The sequence below is a fragment of the Rutidosis leptorrhynchoides genome, chromosome 3 (genome assembly GCF_046630445.1).
Source record: "Rutidosis leptorrhynchoides isolate AG116_Rl617_1_P2 chromosome 3, CSIRO_AGI_Rlap_v1, whole genome shotgun sequence".
NCBI classification, from domain to species: domain Eukaryota; kingdom Viridiplantae; phylum Streptophyta; class Magnoliopsida; order Asterales; family Asteraceae; genus Rutidosis; species Rutidosis leptorrhynchoides.
Window position 1 is genome coordinate 63,110,866 of NC_092335.1, and position 24,368 is coordinate 63,135,233.

The window sequence follows — 24,368 nt, forward strand, 5'->3', positions numbered from 1 at the left end:
TGAATATCTAGTCATTTCGTTTATGATTTTTTAACTTTCCGGAAAACTTGGTTCGAGTTGATTGTTGGAAATTATCCAAGCAATACCGTAAAGTCGAGGATGTTTATTTAGTGGGCAACGATTTGGTTTCGTTAAATTTGAAGGGGTTAGTGAAGTTGAGCAATTGTTTAAAGCCTTTTAAACATGATTCAAATAAATTAATGGATGCTTGCTTGGGGTCTACAAAGCGGTAGAGAGGAAAAGGCATTCGGTTTCTGATGGTGGTATACTGGTATTGTTAATTTGAACGTAGACAAGGTGGCACAGCCTCTGGTTGCATCTAGGTGTTGGGGTGCAAAGCGGGATGGTGCGAGTTTCGTAGACATAGTTTCAGGATAGAATGTTTCTCCATTCAAACCTGCCAATTGTCAAGATCATCTACAAAAGATCAACAACTCCAGTGAGATCCATAGGGTTACTAATCATATTGAATTAAAAGTTAATGGTCAGACCGTCGTGTTTAAATTGCCTCTTCGAAACCAAAATTCGTTGGGAATTTCAAACAAAATTCAAACAGATGGTCAAGACTTTTGATGGGCCTTATGATCCAATTGCTGGGATAATCGTGATGGGCCATCTGGCTCAAATGGAACAACTCATGGGCCTTCAAGAGATCTTGCGAAGGAAAATGATATAGTGAATTTTTTTTGGTGGGCATAGTACGAACGTTTCAAAAGAAGCTGATTTGGCAAAGTCTATCATGCCCCAAAAAGAGCGCAACTTGTTTAGAAATCAATCATAACTCAACTCAGCTTTCCTCCAATTCGTTAGAAACCAAATTAGGGTTCTTCCTTACGACAAAATTATTCCTATTTTAGTTTACAGTTGTCATTAATTATTGTTGCCTTCTCTTGATCGTCCAATTTGTTCAGAATCGTGTGCGCAATTGTTAAAGTTGCAGGAATCATGTTAAAAAGGGTTGTTGGTTGTTCGCGTGTTCTAAAACATGTGGTGACCGGCAGCAGAGCTAATGTTATGCTGGCGTTCTGTCCAGCATCATCATTGGTGACGTGTGATCAGTTTATAAACACAAAAAGTTTTCGCCTTTATTCTACTGATGCCGATGGGCCACGTAAGCGCTATGCTTATTATGCTCTTGGTAAGAAGCCCCCTTCTTATGCAGATAATTTAATATTTTTGTTATGTTTATAATTCCTTTTTTTAGCGGCAAACACTCTTTATTAAGTAACAATCATAATTGATGCCAAAAAATTTGTAACAAAATGTTGGTTTCATGATTCAGAGCATTTAGTTGGCCCAAAAATTTCTCGAAGTTTAATGCGGGGTTTAAAGAGGATTGTTCCGAGACTTTCTTCCAATGTACAGGTGGTTAGACCTGTGTCTAAAAAGGAGGATGCTGACTGCATCTACTTCATAATACCTTTGTCACGAGTGAAGCCAGAGGGCCTGAAGGTGTCTGTTGATCATGGAACTGTGTTCATCGAAGGCAAAGATACAGAATCACTTGAAAAGATATGCGGGGTTGATTTGCCAGATATTGATTTACAAGATAAAATATACAATACTAGTGATATCAAGGCCGAGTTTACGCCCCATTGTGGAACATTGAAGTTAATTATTCCCAAGCTGAAACAAGAGGAAACTGTGTACGATGTCAATTTCAAAATTATCGAGTCTACTTTTTAATGTTTGGAGTAAACATATGTGAATTGTGTTGCTTAATCATAACTTTTCCCTGACTGATAGTTTATTCATCCTTCCAGAAAGTTTTGTTGAAGGGAAACGCACCTAATTATATTACAGGTTTGAGCTTTTCAATATGCCTTAATATGGTTTTTAGACGATGAATTTGGATAAAGATGTTCATATATCAGTGTTGGTACTTCGGATAAAGATGTATATATCAAATCAATGTACCACATTTCAGTGCTATATTAGATGGCACATAATACAACTTTTATGTTCATTGTGAGATTATAAATATGCGCAGGCATTTTGAACAGTGTATTCTGTTTCCGCGTATGCAATAACCGATTAGCTAGGTACATTTATTTGATATACATCTTGCTATATATTTATACAACCCAGACCAAAACAAATGTATTAGAATTATGAAAACACAATATACATAATCAGGAGTCCTTATCATCATCATCATCGTCAGCATGAATAATTTCAAAATTGACATTATACACCAATTCCTTTTTTTGCAGCTTAGGAACCGTTAACCTCAACAGTCCATCATATCTATCATACTCAGCCTTGATATCACTAGTTTCAGTGGCGAAACTAGGATTTCTTTCACCGGGGGCAAAAAAAATTTTTTTAATCGTAGCAATTTTTTTTGGACAAAATTTGAAGATTTTGGGACAAAAGTTGAATATTTTGGGGCAAAATTTGAAAATTTTGGGGCAAAAGTTGGAGAATTTGGGGCAAAATTTGAAGGTTTTGGGGCAAAATATGTAGGTTTGAGGGCAAAAAATAAAATCCACCGGGGGCAAAGTCGAAAAACCCAAAATTTTTACACTGAAAAAAAAAATCCACCGGGGGCGGCCGACCCCCCCCCCCCCCCCTCCTCTGCCCCTTAACACTTTCGCCCCTGACTAGTTTTAAAGATCTTATCGTATGAATCAATATCTGGCATATCAACCCAGCAGATATACTTTTCAATCATCTTTTGACGTTCGACATCGAACCCGAACCCGAACCCAAGAACAAACTCGCCTTGGATGAACCACAGTGGCGTGATCAACAGACACCTTCAGGGTCTCCGGCCGCAATCCATTCATAGGAATGGTGACGAACAGGCCGTCATCATCTTCCTTTTTTCTGTATGGACTAATCATGTGTACATTGGAAGGATAAATAATCCTCTTTGACATTCGCCTTAAAGTTCTTAACAACGATAATCGATAAAACCAACCTATATATTGTTAAGAAATTGAAATTTTGTTACAAAATTTAGCATCAAATACTTATACTACCCTGTTATTTATACAATTTTAGAGATGGAGGGTGTTACGGGTCAAAAACTCACAAATAATGATGACAATTACTCAGTTAAAACCACTGTTGCAAAAGACCATCTCAAGCCGTTGCGACACCCGTTGCGACGATTTGGTGACTACCTCGTCCCGTCTTGAAGAAAACCGTATAATATGACAGTCAACGGTCAAAATTCGGGTCAAAGTTGAAAAAAATCGGGTCAAAGTTTGTCAAAATTCGGAAAAGCATAAATTCGGTAATGTCGGTCAAATTTGTCGTATTTTAGATTAAACTTTTTGTATTAAATTAACGGTGATAGTGAATATGTTTACGAATTAGTCAAACTAGTTAATAACCCGCGAATTCGCGGGACTATGTTATAAAAAGTTTTATAATGGCTTTAAGTGTTAAATGAATATGGGATTTGTAAAATTATTTGTTACATAGGATAAGTAAATACGGAGTAATAGTGTAGATAACTCAGTGTTACTCGATTTCCAGTATCGACTTATAGACTATAATTGATAATCATGGAGGAGCATATGATTTTCAGTATAAAAAAGAACGTCCGAAGATTTGAAGGCAAAAGCATATGCTATTTTCGCAGCTCTGTTGTGGCACTTGTGGAGATACAGAAACATTGTCATTTTTTCTGGAGAAGACATGACGAAAGCCGTTCTTTATGATTCAATATGTAGTTTTTCGTTTTTATGGATTAAAAAATAGAGGAAAATTTGATAAGATTTGGAACTTATGGCTCATTAAGCCATTGTAATCACCAGTCCTTTTGCCCCCTGAATGCTCGTTAAGGGGTGTGGTTTTTTAATAAAATTTTGATGTTAAAAAAAAATGATAATCATGGAGGATCTTACTAATGTACAAATTATAACTCATGTGGGAATGAGTGTATAACACGAACATAATACATTACTTTAACCAATTTATATAGCTTAGACATATATATATATATATATATATATATATATATATATATATATATATATATATATGGGCAGGATCAATGGGAAAGTAACCAATCGGGGGAAGCGGGGGGAAGCAAAAATTTTTTTTTTTCGTTTTTTTTGAATTTTTTTTTTCCGGCATCAAGATCACACGAAAATATGAACATTTAGAAGAGACACTTCGTGATGAATGTTATTATTTAAGCGGGAAAACGATCGACAAAAATAACATTCAAGATAATATTGTTCGTGAAGAATATGAACGTTTTTTTCTTCTTCATGTTTTGTGAAGTAAAATTTAGCCCGATTTAGAATTTAGGGTTTAGGGTTTGGTGTTTTGGGTTTATTCCATAAACCCAAAACCCTAAACCCTAAACCGTTCGTGTTAAAAACTCAATCTAAACCCTAAATCTAAACCCTAAATCTAAACCCTAAACCCTAAATTTCTAAACCATAATATCTAAACCCTATAAACCCTAATTTCTAAACCCTAATATCTAAACCCCAATAGCTAAAACCTCAAAATACGCTCAAAAAACACGATAATTGTTATATATTACTTCTTCGAGCGTTTTCCCGCCAAAATAAAAACATTTATCACAAAGTTTCTCTACTAAATGTTCATATTTTCATCTCATCTATAATGTTCGTGAACAAAGTTTTTTCAAAAAACGTAAAAAAATAAAAAGTTTTTGCTTCCCCCCGAATGGTTACTTCCCTCTCGATCCTAACACTATATATATATATATATATATATATATATATATATATATATATATATATATATATATTTCAGTTAACATATCGTTACACCTCAACCCGAATAGAATTTATCTTATATAACCTGCATATGCCTTAGTTACCTGCTACATGAACACAATACATATTGCGGATATAGTACAAACAAAACATGTTATTAAACAACATAATTAAGATTTTATTATCCAATTTCCTAAATTTATTTAACATACCAAGAACATTTGAGTCATAAAGAATCACCCTAATAATATTTTACATATAATTAAAACAGACTAACAAAAACATAACAGTAATCTGAAAAGGTTGCTAATATGATTATCCAACCAGAATCTGACCTAAAGACACTTCAATTCCATAGGACCCGTTCCATATTTAGCTGAACATTTTTTATATTCAGTTACAAGTCCATTTTTTATCGTCACTTGAGCATAAAAAAATTTATGATAATGAAACCTGAAGAGAAGTAGACAAAAAGATAAAAATAAATAACGAATTTCAGATTTATATGGTTTTAAGAATGTCAGATGCAAAGGATCACCTATAGGTGTCCATTTTTACCCAACCTAATCACATCTTTACTGGCCAGGATGATGACATTGTTTCAAAAGAATGTAGATTTCACAAATTTATAAAGTAAAAGTAAGGGAACTAAAATCATCCTCATTATCACCTACAGCCTACAGGCCCCTAATATTCTAAAGTTACATAATGGCAAGTTAACAAAAAAGAAATACAATACAACTTACATATAGATCCACTATATGGATATCTAAACATGATCAGTATCGCACCTTCATTCGTCCATATGGGTAGTCCGCAGACAAGTGAAACACTTCCTGGGCCAACGATAAACTGTAGCAGATGATGAAAATGCAAGCTGAAATATACGAAAATGTGGAACCATATATCATTTTGATGTTGCTTTTGAATTCAAAAACGATTATTACAGTTGCACAAACATCTATGAACATGCTCTCATGTAGAGACTTTCTAAATGTTCCCTTAATTACTTAAACAAATATCCATTTAACATGAAGATGACTAAGTAAGGTAATCACCATCAACAACGAACTCCCTAATAATATAAATAATATGAATTGATAATAGAATTTTTTTTTAAAAAAAATCCAATCTTTAGTTGTTAATTGATGAATTGATTAATACCTTGAAGATGATAAAATTCATAGTACTTATCATCAACATCGATAATGTTACGTCAAATCTTCAAGAAGAATAAAAAGGAACAAACTTTAAGACTCGAATTTCTTACTTCGTCTTTATTAGAAAAATTCATCAATTTAAAAGATAAGAGAATGTTGCAGTTGTGGTGTTTGTGTATAAATTTGTCTACAAGCTAAACTACATTCATGAGTGAAGGCAAGTAGGCAACATATAACCATGGATCTTACTCCAAACCACTGAGTTATAATAAAACCATAAAATAAATGAAAAATCGATGCATTAAGAAGATAGGGGATGACTTCTAATATAATTTATAATAAGAAGTGGGTTAGAATTGTCACCTCTTTTATCATAAATGCCGGCAGTTTGTTTCCCCAATCAAGTTCGAGACCAATCACCTTCAATGACATCTTATAATATAAATCCAGATTCAACAGGCAACAGATAACTTAATCAACTAAGATTTATAAAAAAACAACTATAATATCAGTTAACTTAATGAATCAATATATCAATTTTTCACTAAAAGTACTTGTGTTGCCAGTATACACATCAATTAGTAATTAAGAACATATCAATATTTGTGAAAAAGACTGTTTCTATCTTAGAGCACCCATGAACAACAATTTTTGTGATAATCTTGTTCTTAAAAACGCTAGTGATTAGAAAGTAAATGAGAACATTGACTGTACATGCAACTTTTAGCACTTGATGCTTAAAATTCAGGTTTAAATATTCTGAAATCCCTATAATTACAATTTATTCAGAATTTCATATTCAATTTGAGAAATCTGGCCACATTAAAGATCACTCAATGCCATTAATAAACCCAAATCTGCCGCTTACGTTAGAGGCCTATTATATCCTTAATTTTGCATCAAATATAAAAGAAATTAAAGAAATATGTAATAAAAGATCACTTACATTAATAGACATTTTGAGAGTGGCCTGAATTATGTTGTAATTGTTGCGATTCCACAAAGAATCATAACCCTAATTCGGTCACCATGATTTGGACTCTTGCTGGTTAGATACAAAACTAACAAAGAACCCTAATTTTATTACGGCTTCATCATGGTTCATGTAGCGTAATTTGTTTTGTGTGTGTGGGGGGGTGAGAGAGAGAGAGAGAGAGAGGTGTTTTTGTGGTAAAGGTATCAGTTACCCGCCTTGAATTAGGGCAAAAATTAGGTAGCCTACCTGCCGAGCTTAATCCTAAATGACCCATAAGTATTTTAAATGGTTGAGATTAGATGTTTGGAAAGTCATCCAAAGGGTGACATTTTGACATGTCATGCTTAATGATATCATAAAAGTTTTCTTATTATAAATTAGAGAGATAAAGCTTTTGACTTTAAAACATGTATACATATATACATTTATATACGTATATATTTAAAAGTCAACTTTGATCAACGTACGTCTCAATTCAATACTGTCTGGACCGTCTCGACCTTTTTACAGGACCCGACCGTCTCGACTTTTTATAGGACCCGACCGTCTCGACCCCGTCTCACGTCTTTTCTAACCTTGGTTAAAACCATTCAATCAATTCAATTGAGTGCTAGTATTGTATATTCATAACCATAATATATATGTACATGAAATATATAAAATTAACTGCAAAAGAAGGGGGATTCGTACTAGAAGCATAGTTCTCACGTGGCTCATCAACATCAGTAGAATAAAGACAAAAACATTTTGTGTTTATAAACTGATCAGACGTCACCGATGATGATGCTGGACAGAACACCGGCATAACATTAGATCTGCTGCCGGTCACCACATGTTTTAGAACACGCGAACAACCAACAACCCTTGTTAAGACCACTTGTAGTGGTTGGGGGCGTGAGTTGCTTTTTGATGACTAGGACGTGTGAGTTGTTTTTGTGGAGTAGTAGTTGTGTGAGTTTTTGGTGTGGGGTGGAAGTATTGTGATGATGTGTTAAAATATAATTGGGTTAAGTAATAAAAAGGGGTATAAAATAATATTTTAAATTAATAAAAATTAATAAAATTGCAAGCCACACCGTTGCCAACCCCGTTGGATTCCCAGGAACGCTCCATTTTCTTGGTTGTGCCACGCCTTGATACGGCTACAAGGGGGCGGCGCCGGGTGCCATGTCACCCCCCCACGCCGTTGCACAACACCGATACAACAAGTCTAACATGATTCCTGCACCTATAACAATTTCACACGCGATTCTCAACAAATTAATTAATTGGATGATCAAACCCTAATTTGATTTTGTCGACAATAATGAATGACACAACTAACGAACTGGGAACTAAATATACGATGATTTTGTCGTGTTGTGTAAGAAGTACAATCGATCGACTATAATTTGATTTCTAACAAATTGGGCTTTCAGGATAGCTTATAAATGGGCTCTTGATGAAATAAAACCCTGGATTTATGATTGGATTTTAAACGAATTGGGCTTTCTGCGGTATGATGAAGCCCATTTCACACATGGACCAACCGAAACACAACAAACTTTAAACCAAAAGTAGATTTAAAATTACCAAAAATGCATCCAAAATCCGAATATGCCTTTAAAATTACAAAATTTTAAAAAGTTTCCTTAATCACGCACCACACATCGTGCGAGGGCCATGTTGCGTAGTGCGTGTTACCGAGTTTTGTCATCAAACAAGGTGTTGTGTAGTCGCAATTCGAAGCACAACGCACCACACGCCTAGTACAATGTGTGTGGCTTGTAGCGTGCTCCTATTGTTAATTTGTTGGCGATAAGATAAATTTTTATGATAAGATCTTCTAACATAAACCAGACCTTTGGTTAATTCCATTATCAAAAACATATATTATAAATCTCTTATAATCAACAAATTAACAATGAAGGAATATATCCTTGAAACGATACAAAGTCTTTTTAAAAAAAAAAAGTAACCACGATTTAAAGTTTTTAATGATGTTGAACAAGAAAGTAGAATTTTAACCTTATTTATAAATAGTAAAAAAGCGAACCTACTGGCTCAATGCCTTAATCAGAGACTTCCATATGTTGGTTAGAATTTTTCTCTTTTGATATATAGTACTCCGTATAATAAATTAGGATGTACTTCTTTATAAAGATTGTTATCTTTATAAATGTTTAGGCTTCTTTTAGTTTAATAATAATACTACTACTTTATACTATGTGGCTTTGCAAAGAAACGATCACGATTCATGAGTCATGACTCCATGACATTATTTCATTTGTCTTTCATTCTATACCCATCGTTATTAACGCCGTTTGACAAAGATGAAGACAAAGAGTTAGCAAACCAACATGTAACACTCTCTTGATAGAGAATTAAAATTCAAATCACAGATGCCAAACCATTACAATTACTGTTTTTGACATATTCTAATTTTCTATTTCTATCTTACAATTTTAAGAGGATTTCTTTTCTTCACATCAGCGTCACATTAGCACAAAAAACTTTAACATTCCTTTAACTAAACACTCAATATCTATCACTAAACATTACCCACAAATATACCTATAAAATATAAAGTGTACAAGCAATTAAACATAAGGTACAAATAAAAAAAATTGTGGGTCCCATGAATTCTGTAAGAGTGATCATTGCAAGACTCACTAACATGGCCTTAAACAATTTGGTGCCTGGTTAAAGGGTAACATGGGTTGATAGAGGGTGGTGGCGAAAGATAGTATATGGCCTTACAGTGAGAACATTGGTCACTAAGACGGGCACCGAATGCATTAAACAAAAGATTTATTCATCTACCAAAACTTACATCGCCAGCAGACTTGATTTGTATAGAGATTTTAGTTGACATTTGTTATGTGTCTAACCAAGTGATCACCATGTGCAAGGCAGGTGCGAAAGTTGTTATGGCATAACAGTTGGCAGTAACAAAAAGGTAATTAGCTTATAGTTTGATTAGTCGATGTATAAATAGCTAGGTGGTTAGAGATTAAATTAGTTTATAGATTTGTATGTGTGTGAAAGCGGTCTTATCCCTCTATTCTGTGTAAACTCATATTCTAATAACATTTTCATTTGAATTGTAATTTCAATCTTTGTAATCAACATAGTCATCTTGGTTGATTTAATTATCAAGGGTTTAAAGATTAAATATATGAATTTCAAATGGTTAAGTCGAGTTTTTATAATTTTGGTTTCATTAGGCTTTACGTGTAAAATATACCATGTAATTTTGTACACTTCTTTTTTCATTCATTTATTTTCAAATATTTTATAAACCGACCGTTAACCATTTTTTTTTCACTCTTTCCCCCATTCATTTTCATTTTCTTTTATTTTTTAGACTTTTTTGCTCCGTTGGTCCTTCAATTATACACGAAATTGCAATCCGAGTCCCTCAAGTTTTTTTTTTGAATTTTTGAGACCTTAAAATTGCAAATTTTTGCAATCCGAGTCCCTCCGTCTAACTTCCGTCTAAATTGGCCGTTAACCATTGACATGTGCCATGCATGTGAGGGTAAAATAGTCTTTTTACTATTTTCTTTGACTTTTTTGCATCGTTGGTCCTTCGTTTATACACAAAATTGCAATCCGAGTCCCTAAACTTTTTAATTCGAATTTTTATCTTTTTTTTAATCTTTAATTCATACTTTTTATATTAATGGTTTACAATTTGTATTTTGTATCAAAATCTGATGAAAAATTATTTTTATAATTTTTAAAAAGAAACAATTATCGCACCAAAAGATGTAACAAACTTGCACCAAATCATCTTCGATTGTAAAAAACTATTCCTTCTACAATTTCAATATAACAAACTCTTTACCGACTATTTATTTATGACTAACAAGTGAACAAAAGTAATCTTCTACAGCTGGAAAAATGGTGACGTCACCACTCACCACTTGTTCAACCAGAAGCTTACTTTTATACATTTTGGTAACAAATTTGAAAATGATCTTTCGCTAGTTTGTTACATTCGTTACATATTGATGATAATATGGTGAAAATTTATTACATAAAGCAAAATAAAATTCGAAGTGGCAAATTATACCCTATTTTCAGCCAATCCAAGTTGAATAACACCATTACAATTACTCAACCTATCATAAGGATCTTTAGAAGCATTATCCAATCCAATATAATAAGGCGAATCATTAGCTTTAGCAATCGAACAAACCCTAGCAGACACGTGCGATTTACCAATCGAGGCACGTGAAACAACAAATTAGACAGTGAAGCTGACCTAGAAAGTTCCGTCGTCGGTGACGGAGGGTCCGACGAGTGTTGTTCGCGGGATGGTGGTGAACGACGTCGTTTGAGGTAAAATTGAAGTAAATAAAACATAGCACAGGGAATAACTGGACCTAAGATTAGCCCACCTCTACCTAGAACTATACCTTGTAAAGGTACAATCAGTCTCATACCTGTTGACGATGATGATGACTCAGATTTAGATTTAGATTCATCTTCGATGCCGGAGTTGGTGAGAATCCGGTGACCGGATTTTTGTGTCATTTAAGTCGCCGGGGGTACTGAGATAGTGAGATAGTCGGCGATTTGGTGTGAGTGTTGCTTGGTGGTAGAGTGATCCTTTTTGTTTTATGTTTTTTTGGAATCTATAGTGAAGTATACACCTTTTGTTTGGTATGAAAAATATGATACTGTGACATGTTGCTAGAAAAATTATTTGAAAAAAAAAGATAAAAATTCGAATTAAAAAGTTGAGGGACTCGGATTGCAATTTTATGTATAAACGAAGAACCAACGAAGCAAAAAAGTCAAAGAAAAGAGTAAAAAGATGATTTTACCCTCACATGCATGGCACATGTCATGTCAAAGGTTAACGTCCAATTTAGACGGAAGTTAGACGGAGGGACTCGGATTGCAAAATTTTGCAATTTTAAGGACTCGAAAATTCAAAAAAAACTTGAGGGACTCGGATTGTAATTTCGTGTATAATTGAAGGACCAACGGAGCAAAAAAGTCTATTTTTAAATGTTTGATTAATCGACCGTTAATCGTTTTTTAAATTCAATTGACTGATTGTTAAGAACACTCGGAGTTGTGGCCTCTTTTAACCGTCGAGCAAATCAGACGGTGAACGTGTCGACTCCGTCCCGATGTTAAACCGGTGTTGGGGGCTCACTGTTAGCTGGGCGACGTTGTAATCTGCTTCTTTTTCTTTATTTTTTCTTTCATTAATTTCAGATGTTGTTGACATGTTGCTGTATTTTTTTTAGTTATTGTTGCAGTTTATAGATAAAGAAGATGAAGAAGGCAGTTGAGATACGAAGTATTAATTAGTGTAAAGTTGGGCCAAAAAATTTGGGTCAATTTTTTTATAAAAAGTAGGCCAAAATTTTATTAATGTTGAGCCATATTTATTTAATATATTTTGTTACTTAAATAATAAATAAAATGAATGATTTTAAATGAATGATTTTAAATGAAATAAATAATAATAATTAAATAATATAAAAAAATTAAATAATGAATTAAATACTGAATCATTTTCACCATTTTTGCTTCAATGTCTTGGAAAATACTAAAATTAAACACTGAAATCAGTGTCACGACTCCTAATACTTTTAATTGGATAAAATCACCCTACATAGAAATGATAGTTTTTGTCACCACTTAACACTATATAACAAAAGTAATGTAGAGAACAAATACTTCATATATATGGCAAACGAACAAAGTGTTTGTACGTTAATGAAGTGATCAGGCCAAGCAGACAACCTCGCGTAACATGCCGTGAACTACACACACGCCGCCCGATCTTAATCCAACGGTTGTCACAAAACAAGGCTCCGAAAGGTTTTTTTTTCCCAGCCCGCTGAGCTAACAAACCAATTAAAACATGACAAGCAGTAGACAAAGAGTACAACACCCAGGTGTCGGTTAACAGATCCTGCATGTAACCACTACAACAAAATGATCAAGTATACACACATTTTAACGTTGATGTAAACATTTAAAAGCGTGAAGAAAACTTTAGTTCACGTTTGGCAGAGCCGTGAGGAAACTGGCCGTAACAAAATCATGCACAAATTTATGTGTGACTATATTTACAGAGTCCTCACACTCTTGAGTGTGGGGATATGAATTAATTGTTCACATCGTTAAGTGTGGGGATTTATTTTTCTCAGTCACGCTTAGAAGTGTGAGGATTTCATCTAAATCTTCACGCTTGTGAAAGTGAAGATTCTATTTAATCATCCACATTTGTAAGTGTGAACATTTTGATATATATATATATATATATATATATATATATATATATATATATATATATATATATATATATATATATATATATATATATATATATATATATATATATATATATATATATATATATATTGCACGCACCCATATGGCCATATAGAATAATAGAATGCTCCAATATATCATGAAACTATAAAATAAACTGGATTTATAACGAAATGTATGACAACAAGATTTCAACACTAAGAGAGTAAGAGCAGTTACAGAATTATAATAGTATTTCACTAAGTTTCAACAAAATGATATTACATGAAGTATCCATAATGATATAACACCTTTAACTGCTATAATCCAAACTGCTCATCAGTTTCAAAATATTATGTTGGAGGCTGTCCAGCTGGCGTTTTTTCTCAATACAAATTGCAAGCTGAGAGGCAACAAAGATGCATATTATTGGCAAATACTGTAACGACCCGACTTTTTCGACTTGCTTTTGTGCCTTGTATTTTTGCGAAACTGCGTATTTGTGCGTACTGTGTTACTTTATTACTCCGAAACCTTGGCACACGTGTTTTATATTCATGTATACTTAAAAACATGCCTTGGTGTATGTAGAATGCTTAACTTGTCCATTGGATGCTTTATAACCGTTAGTGTTATTTGCCGTTACGATTAAAACGCGGACTGCGCGCACGTTTGACTTTTGTCAGAACCGGAACTTTTGGACTGCGAAATATTAATTATTATTTTCTAATAATAATTACCTGGGCTTTTGGATGCTTAATTTTATTTATTTAATTGCTAAAGCCCAATAGTTAGTCATTTTAGACTTTTTACCTTGTTGGGCTCAAGCCCACCCTACTCTAGCTAGAGACCCAATTAATTAGCCCAAGTTTATTTACTAGTGGCCCATAATAATAAATAAATAAATAAATAATTAATTAATGAGTCATGTAAGCATTATGGATAAGGTTTATCCACATGTCCCATAAGATTCTAGCATAAGGACACACTTTAGACACCATTAGCCAAAAAGTGAAAAGGTTGTCCTCCCCCCTGGTGCCGTCCACCATCACCACCACCACCCTTGCCATGTCATCAATCCATGTACTCACTCTTTGCCTATAAATACTAGCTTTAAGTCCCCCATTATAACACTTGATCATTTGGCAATTTCACACACTTAACCTTTCTTTCTTCCTTTCATTTATAAGTTTCTTTTTCTTTTCCTTTTCCTTTCAAAAACGTGATCATCATCATCATTCTTATAAGATCCAAGTTCCATGTAGCTTTGGTCTTACTTATATCTTGTTGATTCAAGTTTGAATCTTTCAAGAACAACAAAGATTCAAGCTTTCTAGCTTGAATCTTCATATCTTTTATAGATCTATTACTTTTATGATTGTTTCATGTTATTTTGTTAACAAGATTCAAACTTTTGTTTGTAATCTTCATGTATCTTCAAGATCCAAGCTTTATGCTTCAAGATCTTCAAGAACACTTAAAGGTTCAAGCTTTCTAGCTTTGTAACCTTGTAACTTGTGTGAAATGGATCCAAGCTCTCTAGCTTAGGGTTCCATCACCTCTTTTGACTTAGATTGTGTTCATACTTGTTAAATTGATGTAAAGTTTGTAACTTTAGTTGTTATTGTGACTTGTATTAGTGTTAAGACTAAGGATATGATGTAACCTTGGTTCATCATCCATCTAAGACTCATGAATGAGTTGTATTCTTACTTGGTCTTAACATATTGTGTATTGATGGTGAATCTTGATCAAAAGTGATGCTAAACCATCAACGAGTTGTACACTTAAAGCTACAAGCATCAAGGATGAGAACCGTGATGAGCATCGAGCACCAAGAACCCCACCGGAGCACTTGTCCACTGATTTTCGTATCTGATCAGACCACCTGGGCTACTGTAAAGTTGATTTTCAGTTATTTCGGTTCGATTAGATGATTTTCCGTTTAGGCCTCGTCTTAATACGAGTTACGGTTTAGGAGTTATGGCCCTCCGAGAGTCACTACACCCTATTAACGTTGTGCTGAAATTTCTGACCTACTCACACTTAAACCGTCGCCACGGTCAAATGAAGACGAGTTAGGTTCTAAAAATTGGTTAGCTGTTAGGGGACTCATATATGGAGCCTTAGCCACTGACCATGTGTCTTTTCGATTTACGTAGAGGCCGTAGCCACTGACCATGTGTCTTGTCAAACTTACTTAGCTTTTATGATGATGAATGATGATGATGATGACACTTAAACTTATTTTATGCACTATTAGAACTTATTAAGACAACCTACTGACCTAGTAACCTTTGATTTAGGTTGACGACCTTTCGGACCGACTTACTACTTGCGTACTTTCATTACCGACTTTACCGCTTTTATCACTGTAAGTTATAGCATCCCTTTTTACTACTTTTACTATTTTTGGGACTGAGAATACATGCGCTTTTTACGTTTTACATACTAGGCACGAGTACTTAAACTTTGTATGTATGTGGGTTATATAACGGCATAAACATTCCCTTTAGCACGGTAACGTTTAGTCATTGGTTTTTGAACCGGTGAACGCGAATATTAGATATGGATCCATAGGGTTTGACATCCCCACTCGGGCTAGTTGCGCTAGCATTTAACGGGTGTTTAATACTTCGTGAACATACGCACTCTCCAAGTGTACTTTCAGGGGGTTATAAACGTTAAGTCTAGTTACCGGGTGCCCACGGTTATGCATATACTTTTCATACTGTTTTGATACGCTGTTGCAGCACTGAAATCTCGTGGCCTATCTTATGTTACTATTACAACTTAAACTATAGCTCACCAACATCCGTGTTGACTTTTAAGCGTGTATTTCCCAGGTGCCTAGAGGTTTATTGCTTCCGCTGTTACACTTGCTGTCATGCTGTCATTGAATTGCTGTTATGGACCTACTGTACTAGTTATCCGCTGCATTACTAGAGATGTCTCAAATTATGAAACTTATGTTTTGCATTCGTAAACTTATGTTATTTTAGAACAATGGTTTGTAATAAGTCTTATGACATGTTATCCTTGTAAAACGTTATCTTTTTAATGAATGCAAACCGGTTTTCAAACAGCATATAGTGTTTGACCTTGTGATGATCCTGTTGTTGATGATCCGTACACGATGGTTTTGTACGGGGCATCACAGTTGGTATCAGAGCATTGGTTGTAGGGAATTAGGTTGCATTAGTGAGTCTAGGACCGACCCGAGTAGGATTCACTAATAGGACTAATCTACAACTTGCTAGTTTACTTGTTTCTGCATGCTACTGCTTACTTTTACTGCTATGTGATCTTACTGCATGCTATTGCTTATCTTTACTGCCATGCGAACTTGCTGTATGCCTATTTCTGCTTTGGCATGACTACTATCTGCTTTCACATGTTATCTCTGATTAGTACTGATTGCCATGCTAGGTTGATATAGTGCCTAATACTTGCTTGCTTATGACTTACTGATATGGAAAATTTATTTTCCTTGTTCAGTTGTCGGATATTTCACCTGTCATTATTTTGGGCAGCGATTCAGACTCGTCAGCCACCTCACCTACTGCTGCTACTGACACACAGATCCCGTTAATCAGTGACCCCGGCGCTTCATCCTCCAGAACCAGCAGCCATACACCTGTACCAGTGGTTACCGCAGTCGGAGCCCAGGACCCTCCGGAGATTCCAGTTCCAGTTGCCCCGGTACTTCAGGAGCCACAGCCCCGCCCCGGTGGTGTTGTGATTCCCCGAGAATAAGGGACGTTCCATTCCGTAATGAGCATAACCATTGGTGACGACGCCTTCCTGATGGACGTCTCGTGCCAATCGGACCCGCCAGATACCGACAGATGATGGCCACCCGAGGAGGGCCACCTGTGGTGTCACCCCCAGCTAGTTCAGACGACTCATCCACAGATGACTCTAGTGACGATGATTCCGACGAGGAGGACCCTGTTGATATACCTGTACAGCTACCCTCCACCCCGCCGAAGAAGCGGTACCGTTTTGATGGAACCGTTATTCCGGGGATCAACGGAGGACGAACATTCACTAAAGCACATGGTCAACGTCGTAGGGTTACCGCCCGTAAGCGGGTCGTGCCTTACCCGGCTGATCCGTTCGTGCGTAAGCCTTACCGCCATGCAGCATCTACCTCTGGAGCCGGACCATCTGCACCACCTGCACCACCTGCACCAGCAGCACCACCTGCACCAGTAGCACCGCCTGCTCTGCCAGCCCCTCCCTCTGTCGAGGAACTGGCAAGGGAGGTGGAGATCCTCCGTGCTCGGGTAACTGAGCTCGAGGAGCAGATGTCCCATGTGCTGGACATCCTTTACCCACCATCACCATAGAGCTTTGTAGTAGGTTTCATTTTGTAATCTCGTTTGTAGCTCCATGTTTTCCTTATGTAATGTACGAACTTATGTACGCAACTCTTTATTAATGGAACTTTGTATTGTTAAATTCTTGCACAGTGTTCTATTTACGTTACTGTATGTTGGTTTTGCGGTATTTATACCTGGTTGCGTTACTATATTGGCATGCGTTGTGTTGTTTCCCTGTTTAGTATATACAGTATTATTGTATGTTGTATGCTGGATTTTGACTTGAGTCAAAATTTCTGTTTCGAAGGGCAATGGCAAACACACGAACAACACCCACAGCAGCTCAAATCGAAGAGATGATTAATGAACGAGTCGCCGCAGCCTTGGCGGAAATGAACCCTCAACCTGAACCACCGCCGGTTATCCAACCCGTTCGAAAAGAGTGCACCTACAAGGAATTCCAGAGCTGTAAACCACATAACTTCAGCGGAACTGAGGGGCCTGTTGGTCTCACAAGATGGTTTGAAAAGCTTGAATCAGTATTCCGAGTCAGCAACTGTTCCGAGTCTAACAAAACCAAATTTGCTTCCTGCACGCTATTTGATGGCGCCCTCACGTGGTGGAACACCATGGCTCAGGCACAAGGTATTGATGAGGCGTATGCTACGCCATGGGAGGAGTTCAAAGTGGCTATGATTGATGAGTATTGTCCGAGAACCGAGATACAAAAGATGGAAATAGAGTTTATGCAATTGAAAGCTGTTGGCGACGATCTCGATGGTTACAATCGGAGGTTTCTTGAGTTAGCTCTTATGTGTCCTACCATGGTCACCCCGGAATTCAAGCGTATGGAGAGATACTTTTGGGGACTCCCTAAGTCCATCAAGGGTAATGTCACCTCGTCCAAGCCACCGAATGTTCCCGAAGCAATGCGCATGGCGCATACACTCATGAATCAGATTCTCATCGATGAACCGGAGAAGTCCAAGTCTGAAGCGGGTAGTAGTGACAAGCGAAAGTGGGATAACAGTAAGGGGAGAACCTCTGATCAAACCCCCGCTAAGAGACACAACAATGGTGGAAACCCCAACCCTGGCACAAGTTCAAACCCGAACTACAAGGGTACTCTACCTCAGTGCAAGAGGTGTTACAAACACCACACTGGGTACTGTAATGCGGTCTGTGAAAAGTGCAACAGGATCGAACATGTTGGTAAGAACTGCAAGATTCCCGTCCAAGCTGCAAGGACAAACCCGAATGGGCCAAGGAAATGCTATGAGTGTGGACAGCAGGGCCACTTTAGGAATGATTGCCCAATAAGAAGAAGGACGGCGGACCACCGCGTGGTAGAGCTTTTAATGTTAATGCAAGGGATGCACGTGAGAACCCCGACTTGGTGACAGGTATATTCACAATCAATAATCTTTTAGCTTCTGTCCTATTTGATACTGGTGCCGATAGAAGTTATGTATGTAGACACTTTTGTGATAAGATAAATTGGTCATTAGTTCCTTTAAAAGAAAGTATGCTTGTCGAGGTAGCCAACGGTAAACTTGAAAAGGTTGACCAAATTGGCCAAGGAGCTATTATTAATATAGCTGGTGTGGATTTCGAAATTGACTTGATACCTATCAAACTGGGAAGTTTTGACGTGATCGTCGGTATGGATTGGTTGACCAAGGTAAGGGCTGATATTATTTGTGGAGATAAAGCTCTTCGTATACCACAAGGAGACGGTGAGTCACTGACTATTTACGGAGAGAGATGTAACTCGAAGCTGAACCTCATTAGTTGTATGAAAGCGCAGAAGATTATGAAGAAAGGATAACTTGCCGTTTTAGCACACGTGAAGGCTTTAGAATCAGAGGAGAAGAGTGTGAATGATGTGCGAATCGTGAATGAATTCCCCGACGTCTTTCCGGAAGAACTGCCTGGATTACCGCCACCAAGAGCAGTGGAGTTCCAGATCGATCTAGTGCCGGGAGTGCACCCGTAGCTCGTGCGCCTTATCGTCTGGCACCTTCAGAACTGCAAGAATTGCAGAGTCAACTGCAGGAATTGCTCGACCGAGGGTTTATCCAACCGAGCTCGTCGCCTTGGGGCGCACCTGTTTTATTCGTGAAGAAGAAGGACGGATCTTTCCGCATGTGTATCGACTACCGCGAACTCAACAAGTTGACGATTAAGAACCGATATGCTCTTCCCCTAATTGACGATCTTTTTGATCAGCTACAAGGATCGAGCATTTATTCTAAGATCGATTTGTGATCAGGTTATCACCAATTGAGGGTGAAGGAGAGTGATGTGATGAAGACTGCATTTAGAACCCGCTATGGTCATTACGAGTTTCTCGTGATGCCATTCGGTTTAACCAACGCACCCGCTGTGTTCATGGACCTCATGAATCGTGTCTACAAGCCTTATCTGGATAAATTCGTTATCATCTTCATAGATGATATCCTCATCTACTCCAAGAGCGAAGAAGAACATGAACAACATCTTCGGTTAGTGCTCGAACTCTTGAGACAAGAGTAGCTTTATGCCAAATTCTCCAAGTGTGAATTTTGGTTGAAGGAAGTCCAATTTCTGGGTCATATTGTGAGTGATCAAGGTATCAAAGTTAACCCCGCCAAGATTGAAGCTATCAACAAGTGGGAGACACCCACTACTCCGACTCACATCCACCAATTTCTAGGTCTTTCCGGTTACTACAGAAGGTTTATTGAAGGTTTCTCTTTTATTTCGCGTCCTTTGACTGCGTTAACTCATAAAGGGAAGAAGTTTGTTTGGGAAAAAGAACAAGAAGCAGCATTTTAAACCCTGAAGCAGAAGTTAAGCACCGCACCTATCCTATCTCTTCCTGAAGGCAGTGACGACTTCGTTGTGTACTGCGATGCTTCGAGGAATGGTTTTGGATGTGTGCTGATGCAAAGAACGAAGGTTATTGCCTATGCATCTCATCAACTGAAGGTCCACGAGCGAAACTACACTACTCACGATCTCGAACTTGGAGCCGTTGTCTTCGCATTGAAGCTGTGGAGACACTATCTTTATGGAACAAAGAGTACTATCTTTACCGATCATAAGAGTCTCCAACACATCTTCGATCAGAAGCAACTGAACATGAGACATCGTCGATGGATTGAGACGCTAAACGACTACGATTGTGAACTTCACTACCATCCGGGCAAGGCCAATGTTGTAGCTGACGCATTAAGTCGAAAGGAGAGGACGGTACCCCTTCGTGTTCGGGCTCTGAACATCACCATCCATTCAAATCTTCACAGTCAGATTCAAGTAGCCCAAGAAGAGGCTCTCAAGGAGGAGAACATATCTCGTGAATACCTGAACATTCTCGTCTCTAAATTCGAGGTTAAGGAGTCTGGACTCCGATGTTATGCCGGAAGAATTTGGGTACCTCGTTATGGAGATCTACGGAACCTTATACTTGATGAAGCCCACAAGTCGAGATATTAGATTCATCCAGGAGCCGGAAAAATGTACCACGATCTTAAGGAACAGTATTGGTGGCCAAATCTTAAGAAGGATGTTGCAACTTATGTTGGAAGGTGTCTGACTTGTTCGAAGGTTAAGGCTGAACATCAGAGGCCATCTGGATTACTTCAGCAACCAGAAATCCCACAATAGAAATGGGAAGCAATTACAATGGATTTCATCACGAAGCTACCAAAGACGGTGGGCGGATACGATACAATCTGGTTTATCGTTGACCGTCTTACCAAATCGGCTCATTTCCTAGCGATGAAAGAAACAGACACAATGGAGAAACTTGCTCAACTGTACATCAAAGAGGTTGTATCTCGTCATGGTGTGCCTCTATCAATTATCTCCGATCGCGATCCCCATTTTGCTTCCAGATTCTGGCGTTCTTTGCAAGAAGCCTTGGGAACTCGTCTCGACATGAGCACCGCGTATCACCCCAGACCGACAGTCAGAGCGAACGAACGATTCAGACTTTAGAATATATGTTACGTGCCTGTGTTATTGACTTCGGAAAGTCTTGGGAAAGGCATCTGCCGCTTGCCAAATTCTCTTACAACAACAGTTATCATTCAAGTATTAAAGTCGCACCTTTTGAAGCGTTGTATAGCCGCAAGTGTCGTTCTCCTATTTGTTGGGCCGAGTTAGGCGAAGTGCAAATCACCGGACCCGAGATAGTCCATGAAACGACGGAGAAGATTTCTCAGATTCAGGTGAGACTTAAGACTGCCCGTGATCGCCAAAAGAGTTATGCTGATCTTAAACTTAAAGACTTCAAATTTAACGTAGGTGACCGTGTGATGTTGAAGGTTGCACCTTGGAAAGGTGTAATTCGTTTTGGGAAACGCGGAAAGTTGAACCCGCGATACATCGGACCCTTTGAAATTTTGGAACGTGTCGGACCGGTTGCTTACCGTTTGGATCTTCCGACTCAGTTGAGTGCCGTTCATCCTACCTTTCATGTATCAAATTTGAAGAAATGTCTTGCTCCACCGGAACTTATCATACCATTGGAAGAACTTACCATTGATGACCAACTCTACTTCGTGCAAGAACCTATCGAAATTATAGACCGTGAGGTCAAAACCTTGAAATGCAATAAGATTCCAATTGTCCGAGTTCGATGGAATGCCAAGCGTGGACCTGAGTTTACCTGGGAACGAGAGGATCAAATGATGCAGAAGTATCCTCACCTTTTCCTGACTCCAACACCTGCCTTAGCTTAAATTTCGGGACGAAATTTCCAATAACAGGTTGGTAATGTAACGACCCGACTTTTTCGACTTGCTTTTGTGCCTTGTATTTTTGCGAAACTGCGTATTTGTGCGTACTGTGTTACTTTATTACTCCGGAACCTTGGCACACGTGTTTTATATTCATGTATACTTAAAAACATGCCTTGGTGTATGTAGAATGCTTAACTTGTCTATTGGATGCTTTATAACCGTTAGTGTTATTTGCCGTTACGATTAAAACGCGGACTGCGCGCACGTTTGACTTTTGTCGGAACCGGAACTTTTGGACTGCGAAATATTAATTATTATTTTCTAATAATAATTACCTGGGCTTTTGGATGCTTAATTTTATTTATTTAATTGCTAAAGCCCAATAGTTAGCCTTTTTGGACTTTTTACCTTGTTGGGCTCAAGCCCACCCTACTCTAGCTAGAGACCCAATTAATTAGCCCAAGTTTATTTACTAGTGGCCCATAATAATAATAAATAAATAATTAATTAATTAATGAGTCATGTAAGCATTATGGATAAGGTTTATCCACATGTCCCATAAGATTCTAGCATAAGGACACACTTTAGACACCATTAGCCAAAAAGTGAAAAGGTTGTCCTTCCCCCCCTCCCCTTGGTACCGTCCACCATCACCACCACCGCCCTTGCCATGTCATCAATCCATGTGCTCACTCTTTGCCTATAAATACTAGCCTTAAATCCCCCATTACAACACTTGATCATTTGGCAATTTCACACACTTAACCTTTCTTTCTTCCTTTCATTTGTAAGTTTCTTTTTCCTTTCCTTTTCCTTTCAAAAACGTGATCATCATCATCATTCTTATAAGATCCAAGTTCCATGTAGCTTTGGTCTTACTTATATCTTGTTGATTCAAGTTTGAATCTTTCAAGAACAACAAAGATTCAAGCTTTCTAGCTTGAATCTTCATATCTTTTATAGATCTATTACTTTTATGATTGTTTCATGTTATTTTGTTAACAAGATTCAAACTTTTGTTTGTAATCTTCATGTATCTTCAAGATCCAAGCTTTATGCTTCAAGATCTTCAAGAACACTTAAAGGTTCAAGCTTTCTAGCTTTGTAACCTTGTAACTTGTGTGAAATGGATCCAAGCTCTCTATCTTAGGGTTCCATCACCTCTTTTGACTTAGATTGTGTTCATACTTGTTAAATTGATGTAAAGTTTGTAACTTAAGTTGTTATTGTGACTTGTATTAGTGTTAAGACTAAGGATATGATGTAACCTTGGTTCATCATCCATCTAAGACTCATGAATGAGTTGTATTCTTACTTGGTCTTAACATATTGTGTATTGATGGTGAATCTTGATCAAAAGTGATGCTAAACCATCAACGAGTTGTACACTTGAAGCTACAAGCATCAAGGATGAGAACCGTGATGAGCATCGAGCACTAAGAACCCCACCGGAGCACTTGTCCACTAATTTTAGTATCTGATCAGACCACCTGGGCTACTGGAAAGGTTATTTTCAGTTATTTCGGTTCGAGTAGATGATTTTCCGTTTAGGCCTCGTCTTAATACGAGTTACGGTTTAGGAGTTATGGCCCTCCGAGAGTCACTACACCCTATTAACGTTGTGCTGAAATTTCTGACCTACTCGCACTTAAACCGTCGCCACGGTCAAACGAAGACGAGTTAGGTTCTGAAAATTGGTCAGCTATTAGGGGACTCATATACGGAGCCATAGCCACTGACCATGAATCTTTTCGATTTACGTAGAGGTCGTAGCAGCTGACCGAAGTCAGCCCATTGTTTCGATCTCTATTTTTGTCAAACTTACTTAGCTTTTATGATGATGAATGATGATGATGATGACACTTAAACTTATTTTATGCACTATTAGAACTTATTAAGACAACCTACTGACCTAGTAACCTTTGATTTAGGTTGACGACCTTTCGGACCGACTTACTACTTGCGTACTTTCATTACCGACTTTACCGCTTTTATCACTGTAAGTTATAGCATCCCTTTTTACTACTTTTACTATTTTTGGGACTGAGAATACATGCGCTTTTTATGTTTTACATACTAGGCACGAGTACTTAAACTTTGTATGTATGTGGGTTATATAACGGCATAAACATTCCCTTTAGCACGGTAACGTTTAGTCATTGGTTTTTGAACCGGTGAACGCGAATCTTAGATATGGATCCATAGGGTTTGAC

General features: G+C 37.3%; 1 protein-coding gene and 1 long non-coding RNA gene across 2 annotated transcripts; one reads left to right on the forward strand and one right to left on the reverse strand.

Moving 5' to 3' along the window:
- The first annotated feature begins 945 nt into the window (after positions 1–945).
- LOC139900036 (heat shock 22 kDa protein, mitochondrial-like) lies at positions 946–1,686 on the forward strand. The gene is made up of 2 exons (XM_071882848.1): positions 946–1,138; positions 1,283–1,686. The coding sequence occupies exons 1-2, from the start codon at positions 946–948 to the stop codon at positions 1,684–1,686; spliced, it is 597 nt and encodes a 198-aa protein (XP_071738949.1).
- Positions 1,687–5,180: 3,494 nt separating this feature from the next.
- On the reverse strand, positions 5,181–6,999 carry LOC139896209 (uncharacterized). Its single transcript, XR_011776164.1, has 3 exons — positions 6,813–6,999; positions 6,230–6,286; positions 5,181–5,583 (listed from the first exon to the last, which is right to left on the reverse strand). It is a non-coding gene; the product is annotated as an uncharacterized lncRNA (long non-coding RNA).
- Between the last annotated feature and the right edge of the window lie 17,369 nt (positions 7,000–24,368).